At 47.0% G+C, this 7,830-nt stretch overlaps 1 protein-coding gene across 1 annotated transcript in view; it reads right to left on the bottom strand.

Annotated features, from left to right (window-relative positions):
* Positions 1 to 3,011: 3,011 nt before the first annotated feature.
* The window catches only part of LOC135707895 (proline-, glutamic acid- and leucine-rich protein 1), a 31,761-nt gene continuing 26,942 nt past the window's right edge, over positions 3,012 to 7,830 (bottom strand). The window contains exons 2-4 of the mRNA XM_065229799.1: positions 5,423 to 5,639; positions 4,385 to 5,354; positions 3,012 to 4,324 (exon numbers count right to left, since the gene is read on the bottom strand). Coding sequence (XP_065085871.1) covers positions 3,148 to 4,324; positions 4,385 to 5,354; positions 5,423 to 5,639 — 2,364 coding nt within the window. The 3' untranslated portion in view covers positions 3,012 to 3,147. The remainder of the gene's footprint in view (positions 4,325 to 4,384; positions 5,355 to 5,422; positions 5,640 to 7,830) is intronic.

The following is a 7,830-nucleotide window of genomic DNA, read 5'->3' as shown; positions in this document are numbered from 1 at the left end:
GGGGGGGGTAGAGAGCTTTGTCCAGCTGAGGCACCAGACGTTTCTATACGGGGGCCGGGATTGCACCCGTGGATTTGCTTGACCGTGCGGCGTAACACGAAGAGGCGGGAAGTCCTCCACCCTGAATGCCGGAGAGTTTTCCTTATTCCGTCCTGGTAGGCTTCTTGTAGACGCTTACTTTCGGATCCGCTTGAAATCCTCGCGTTTGGGACACTGTCGGACCCTTGATGAGCTCTACCACAGTAGGGGCATTTGCACGTTTTCGACTCGTCGACATGATTTTGGGCGCATTTGCCACAGCGCGGATTGATGTAGCAGTTTCGGGTGCCATGCCCGAAATTCAGGCAACGCTGACACTGGGTGACGTTGTGACGGCCGCCACGGTATGGCTCCCATTAAACAATGATGAAGTTGATGGCGGTTGATGGAGCGGATGGCCTTCAACGCATTGAGCGTCACCGTTGCCTTCTGGAAATGTACCAGGAAAAAGTAATCCGGGTACGTTTTTACGTTTTCGTCTCTCCTCGTCATCCGGAAGACTGCGATTGGGGCTAGCTTGTAACGGTCTTTAAGTTCTTCTTCGATCGACTTGGAGTCAAAGTTCGGTAAGCCCCTGATGACTACCTTCAAGGGCTTCTCACCGGGGATGTCATGTGTGAAGTATTCCGCCCTGGAATCCTTCAGGTACTTCGCGGTTGCTTCGTACTCCGCTTTGGTACGCAGCATCACCTTAGTGCCGATCCTGCTCAGCTTGAATTCAGCTGCAACGCCCAGCGATGTGAGATCGCCAATGAGCGTGTTGAGTGGCACTTTAATCACCACCAGTGGAAGCTTGACTTTTGCCGCACTCGGGACGGCAGAATTTTCATGCTCGACGATAACGCCGAATTCACCGATGTCGCTGACGTTCGTCATGGTGTCACGGCCACTCGCACCATCGGACTGGCCCTGATTCTTCTTCCTTTTCTTCGTCCGCTTCACTTCCACTGGTGGGACATTCCCAACATTGGTGGGAAGAGTAGCGTACCTATTTGTGATAGCTTGCTCCGGGAGCGCTGTCTTCCCATCACACGATGCGACCGGCACTACGACACGAACAAACGCGCAACTCGAACAACTCGACTGAGCGAGCCAAAACCGGACTAAACTAAACTGTTTGACTACTACACTAGTCGAGTCTCTGTTGGAACCATAAATGTACATCAACTGGACTGAATGAGTGAAGTGCAAACGATCGACTATGGATATGTTGCTCAGGGTGGCCAGACCTACCGTTTATCGGTAGTCCTACCGATTTTCGGGACGCCTACCGATTCACAGACGAAAGTTTAAAAATTACCGATTTTTCACTTTTCCTACCGAGAATCCCCCCCGCTCACAAAGGTTTCAAGTATTGGGAAAGCCTTCTTAAGACGGCCTACCGATAACTACCGATAAAAGTTTTGAGAAGCTACCGATAGTGAAAAAATTATCTGGCCACGCTGATTACGCTCCTCCAGCATCATCAACATGCAGAACTTCCATGATGGGAAGTTCGTGGTTTCAAACATCGGAATCCGGACATTTTCTGATTCCCGCTCCATTTTCACTAAATCCCTGATACTTACCTACACACGCGAATTCGGCCAGAAAGCTATCAAAAAACACCACGATTTACAGAGCGACTAAAAACGTGTTTATTCAAGTAACGGTACATGGGAATTCTACACCACCGCATGGGCGTCACACTTGATGGGAGAGCAGAACGGACATAGTGTGTTCAATGCAGATGTTGCTCCTCAATATAAACTACAGCTTGGTTCAACAGGAGCAACCGGTGCGTTTCCAGCAGTGTCGAAACTGCATGCCGTAGACTACTAGTTGGTTCCTCAAACGTGTTATCACTGCCAACAATCCCTTCCTCCATCTGCGAGTAGATACATTTGGCTTCATAATATAACTCCTCAAACTCCGGTAGTTGAAAACCGATGAAACTGATTCCAATGACGGCGTTTTATCTTCGATTTCACTCTGCACGCGTTCCCTAACCTCACAAAGTGGAGGGCCCCGGCTCTGGACGCGTTTCGCCGTGTTTAGCTCCCACTTAATCTTCTCGAAGAGATAATTCCGCTCGATCGTCAGTCCTTCCATAGTCAACCGTTAAATCCAACCGAACCGGGGTACACGCTTGCATAAACACAGGAGTATTTTTTTTTTTAAATCGAACCAGCATGCGGTGTGTACGCGGTTGGTTCAGTTGCCCTTCACAACAGTCCTTAAGTACTCAATTATCAGTAAGACAACTCGTCATCCCCGCTCTCACAGTGCTAACTAAATATCTACCTCGCTATCAACCAGCACAGGTGAGGCTTATCTTGAAATTGATTTGCCTATAAAACAATGTCAAATAGCACCATCTAAAGTTTGTTCAATGAATGCCTACCACTGCTAAATAAACCTTCGTCTTATCCGGACACATTCGTTGTGAGCAAAAACCGACCGCGTTGCGTGACTCATCCTCCAGCAAGTGCTCTACAATGCTTACTTTCTTTGTTCGCCTTTTCCTGATTGCATCAATTTTGAAAGTGAGTAGCTTCAGTTTTTACGCTTAACTACGTTCTACAACTCGCAATTTTTAGTTGGCACAATCCGACGAGAACAGGTTTGTAACGTGTGATCTTGATCTGGAAGAAGCCGCTCTCTCTAAACTACCAGACGAATGTATAAATGTGGACGACCTTACTCGAGAAGCGCTGCTGGAAGAGGCTGCTAGCTTCAAGCGTTTCAATGCGAAATTGATGGACTATGAGAAGAGTTTCAATGCCGACACGGAAGATACCGTCTACAAGGATTGGGAATTCCGAGCCGAACTGTACGGGAATGCCGAGTTGCACTTGTGTCAAAATTCGACAGCTTTTCCAGATTTGCCAGTTTATCTTGAATGCATAATGGAGAAGCGAGCGCAGATGATCCTTGAAATCGATCAGAAAATCGCTAGCATGGGTGATAATTAGGGATTTCTTTTTGTGGTACCTAAGAAAGTATAATACATATAACACTTTTATTAGCCCCTATTCTCTATTCCAATCGACACGGATTTCCCATACAAAGGGAATTCCGTATCGAACGGAATACAGAATAGGGGTGATAGAATCACTGGTATACTTACTAAACATCATCGTTCAATTCATCGACGAATTCCGCCACCAAGTCATCTACGCGAGCATCAACATCGTCCGTTTCAACGATTGGTTTCGACTTCTTCTCACTGGATTCGGTTTCCTCCGGTTGTTCCTTAGCTTCCGACTTCCGTTTCTGAGTCGTAGCCCTTTTCGGTGTGCTCAAAGGTTCCTCAACTACTTCCACATCGTCGTCTGACTTTGGAGGCTTCTCAGTAGACTTGTTCGGAGTTTTTACGGCTTTGCTAGCTTTTTTCGGAGTTTGCTCCGGCTCAACAACCTCCACTTCATCTTCCTCCTCGCCATCGGAATCGATTTCGATAGCCTCCGACTCCAACGTCTTATCCGTAACTGATTTTCGCAGTTCACCGTTGTTGCAATTGCCTCCACTGTCAACATCATCCAGCTCAAAAACGACTTCAGGAGACTTCTCTTCTTCTATAGTGATCTCCTCAACCACAGCGATCGGCTCATCTACGTCACTCAACTCAGGCTCTTCCACTTGTTCCGTCACCTTTCTAACTACCGGTTGTTGTTTGGCCTTTTCAAAACTGATCGGAGTTCTGTTACCGTCATAAGATTGTTTCGCCGGGAAGAATGTGCTATTCAATGGGTGCTTTTTCTTAGCCACCAACATGTCCTTCACTGCGTTCTCTTCCACGGGGAAATAGAAGACTTCCTTGCGAGGGTGAACCAACGTTTCAGCCGAACGACTAAGCTCGGAAGCCCTAGCACGAACGTCTCCGTTAGGATCCTGCACTCCGGCTACGTTGAACAAGGCTACCCCGTACTGCAGCGGCGGTGGACAGAGATGATGCGGATTGACAATCAAGGCGTGCAGTGCGGAAAGAAGGGCTTTCCGACAGTTCGGGTCGAAGTAGAGGTTCTGACGGACACCCGTATTGAGCTGGGAGAATACCGAAAAGCACAGCGAAACGATTTTCTCTTGAATGAGCTTCTGCATGATGGGCTTGATGAAACAACCGGCAGCATTAAGAATCTGGCTGAGACAACGAAGTGCGGCCAAGCAGAGAACTTCGTTACCATAGTCCGACTGGAGATGCTTGGTGTTTTCGAAAGAACCCGTAGAGTGAGTTTTCGCTAGAGAAGTAGCGGCATTTTGCTCCTTTTGGAGCTTCTTCTTCGCCTTGGCGGATAATTTTTGACTGTAAAGCAAAAGTTTTCTTAAACTTCGAACACATGCGTCCTTATGACAAACAACTTACCGACTGGCATTAACCTGTAGTGTCACTTCCGATTCGAATGGAGCCACGTCCTGCACGATATGCTCCAGCAAGCCGTCCGTAATCTCCTCGATACCACTGGCATATGTGACCGTTTCGCACCACAAGCCAATGCTTCCGTAAACCTTCGTTCGCAGCGCTATGTAGGACTTCTTGCGTCCTTTGGCACCCGTGGTCAACGTCCCTTTGAGACACTGATCGAACAGATCCGTCAACAGATTTCCAAACGGAAGCATATTCGATTTCAGCACCAAAACCAAGGCATCAAGAACCTTCAATAGCTGTACCTGGACCTGTGGCAACAGCATTCCCAGTGCCAGATTCTCTTGAATGGTAGTTTTTGCCATGGTCTGACAGCTTACCGAATGACCACGAAGAACCACATTCAAGAGTTTCATCGGCCGGAACGGCTTTGGTACTGGATATGGTAGTACGATCGCTTCTTCTAGATAGCTGATCAAATTCAGTAAACGGTTGACGATCCTTCGAGCTGAAATGACCGGTTCGTCGTCGGTCGCTAGCTTGGGCAGTTTGAGACATTCAAGGTTTTCTTCAACGTCAAATGTTTCCGGTGTATGAGCGAAGACTTTTCCCAGCAAATCGTGTATCGTGTCGACCAGTTTGCACTGGTACTCATCCCAGGTTTTCTTGTGCAGAGTACCATGCTGGCCACCGCCTCGGATTTGCTGTAAGAGCAGTAGGCAACGCCCGGTGCGTTCTACGACCTGCGGATCTTCCGAGTCCACCAAAGAGTACAGATAGTCTTCGATACGGTTTTTGGCCGGACCGGAAACACCCGGATAGTGGCGCATGACTGTTTCCAGGAAATCTAGCGCCGCAACATGCGTGGAAGGATCAATGGACCTCGTGATGTTGTCCATCAGTTTCGGAATGTTGCTGATAGCCAGTTTGTTGAGATCGGACGATTCCAACGATTTGATCAGAATTTGTTCTACAAGAAGGTTCCCAGATAAGTCAGATTTCATTCCCTTTTTTCCCTAGCCTAGGTCAAAGTCATACTCAGCACATCGTAGGCCAGCGGAATGCTGGCAACGTGACCCTTCTGGTTGCAGATCTTCGAGCACACGTTGACGTAGTACTGCAGCTTCTCCTCCAGGGCGTCCAACGGGCACTGCGGAAGGAAGTGGCTCAACGCAATGAGACCACGGTCCCGGGTGAGGGCACTGCCCAGCAGGGCAACGATTTTCGAGAAGTAGAATTCGATCTCATGTTGTGGCTGTTGGAAGGGGGGTTTTCGTGAATAAATTAAATCAGGTTTCTTAGAAGATGTTTTGAGAAATTTAGTAAACAGAACAATGAAAAAACTCGCAGTAGGATTCAATGCAAAACTTCTCAATATTCTTTTCAAAGTTTCCAAACACTTCTTCTTAAAATCAAGCGCACTGGATTTTTTAATTTTTCTAGACGTTTCTGAAATGTTGATAGTTCTTGTGGTTATTCGGTAGATCTATAGGAAATTTCCAAAATACTGGAGTTCTTGCCTACAGAAAGGATTATCAGAATTTCTTGTCAGAGCTGTCATGAGCTCCAGGCAGAATAAAGAATCAATCAATCCCACATTACAAATAGCACCGCAGGCAGCACTAGTTATGATTTAAAAAAAAGTTCCTCCAAGAATTTTAATCGGCCTAATCCTTGGCAAATATCTTATCTTCCGGATACCCTCCAGCCCCGTAATCAAAACCATTGCCCAGAGCTACAAAACCGTCCACATTTTCTTATTTGAGCTCTATCCGTTCCGTACAATACGAACAACTCATTGTGGACTAATTTTCGGCAGGTCAATGGCCAAACCAAATCATTGGAGCACCCAGAATTACCTTCCAACTGAAACTGCTCGTCGTGATTCTGAGCTGTTATTTTTCACCTGATTACTTCCCTCCATGGCGGTTGCTGCTGCACACCGGCCTTTCCATCGTACAGAATAGAAAGTTGCAACGGTGCATCAACGTTTCGCAAATCTGCTGAAGATCCGTGTCTCGGTTCACGAACTCCCAGTGCTATTTTCGGTTTTAGGCTATCAAAATACCGGGTTGCCAAACATGTAATTATTCACAATTAAACAAAGTTAGCTCGATGACTGGCACTGTTGGCCTAGCTGGCAGCACTGCCGGCACAGCTGCGGCACACTGAGAAAAAAAGTTGGCGCAAAATGAGTGTGTAGAGTGACCACCCCTTGCAATTTTATCAATCAATCTGATCCGTTAAAATCCGTTTTCACTCTTGGAGTTGACTGAGATTTATAACGTTTCAGACAATGTAAAGAAGTTTTCTAGCGTTCCCGACGGAGCAGGTTCCGGACGATTTCGGTGAAGATTTTCGATACTGCCTACGAAAGTTCCAGTGGATTTCCGCGGAGTTTTTTTAACGATGTCTACGGAGGAGGTTCCATTCAATTTCGGTGGAGATTTTCGATGCTGCCAACGAAAGATCCGGCTAGAACCTGCTTCGCCGAGGATTCAGAAAATCCATCGTTGGCAGCATCGACAATCTCCACCGAAATCGACTTGAACCTCCTTCGTCGACAGAAAATTTCATTGGAACGTTGGCAGCATTGAAAATCTTCACCGGAATCGGTTTGAACTTTAAAGTCGTAATTGAAAGACGTCTGGTTATGACTATCAAATTCAAGGCTTACTACAACATCCTCTCCTTAACCGTGAATTTGATTTATTCCTAGATTCTTATCAGCTTCAGTGAAACGGTCACCCGGAATGGGCTTGGTGAGAACGTTCGCCTTCTGAAGCTCAGATTTGACGTGATGTAACGAGATTGCCTTCCTCTCAAGTTGCTCTCGTACGAAGTGGTGCTCAGGTCGATGTGTTTGCTTCGTGGCGAATAGACGATCCCCTTCTCCGCCAAACATATCGCACTCTGGTTGTTACAGAAGATTGGGACTGAAACATCTGTCTGGAACACCTCGCCAAGGAATCCACGCCACCAAACAGCTTCCTGTGTCGCACCTGACAGAGCCATATATTCCGCTTCAGTTTATTGTCGACTACAACTTCATGCCACTGATCCGCCACAGTACTGAAACGTGTACCCTGTGACAGCACGATGGGTTTCAAGGTCGTTGTCCCAATCTGCGTTGCTGAATCCTTCCGGAAAATAAGCTTCGATTTTGTGCCCTTCATATATCGGAGAATCCTTTTGGCTACTATCCATTGTGTTTCGCAGGGGTTCACGGCATAAGCCACATCCATGTGCAGTGCGCTAGAAACTGCAATCCTCCTACCAATTCGCGAAACGGAATCCTTTCCATTTGTTGCTTCTGTTGCTCGGTTGATTCCATCTTCGTCAAACGCCATGATAATGGGCCGGATAATGGCCGTCGATACTGTATTGCAGTTTATACTCGAGTTGATCATCTACATACCTTTCTTGATCCAGCATAACTGCGTCGT

This window comes from Ochlerotatus camptorhynchus, unplaced genomic scaffold, assembly GCF_037179485.1.
Source record: "Ochlerotatus camptorhynchus isolate MF236.1 unplaced genomic scaffold, CSIRO-AGI_Acam_v1.1 ptg000323l, whole genome shotgun sequence".
In the NCBI taxonomy this organism is placed as follows: Eukaryota; Metazoa; Arthropoda; class Insecta; order Diptera; family Culicidae; genus Ochlerotatus; species Ochlerotatus camptorhynchus.
The sequence above is the reverse complement of the archived record's forward strand: the minus strand, read 5'-3'. Positions and strand labels throughout refer to the sequence as shown.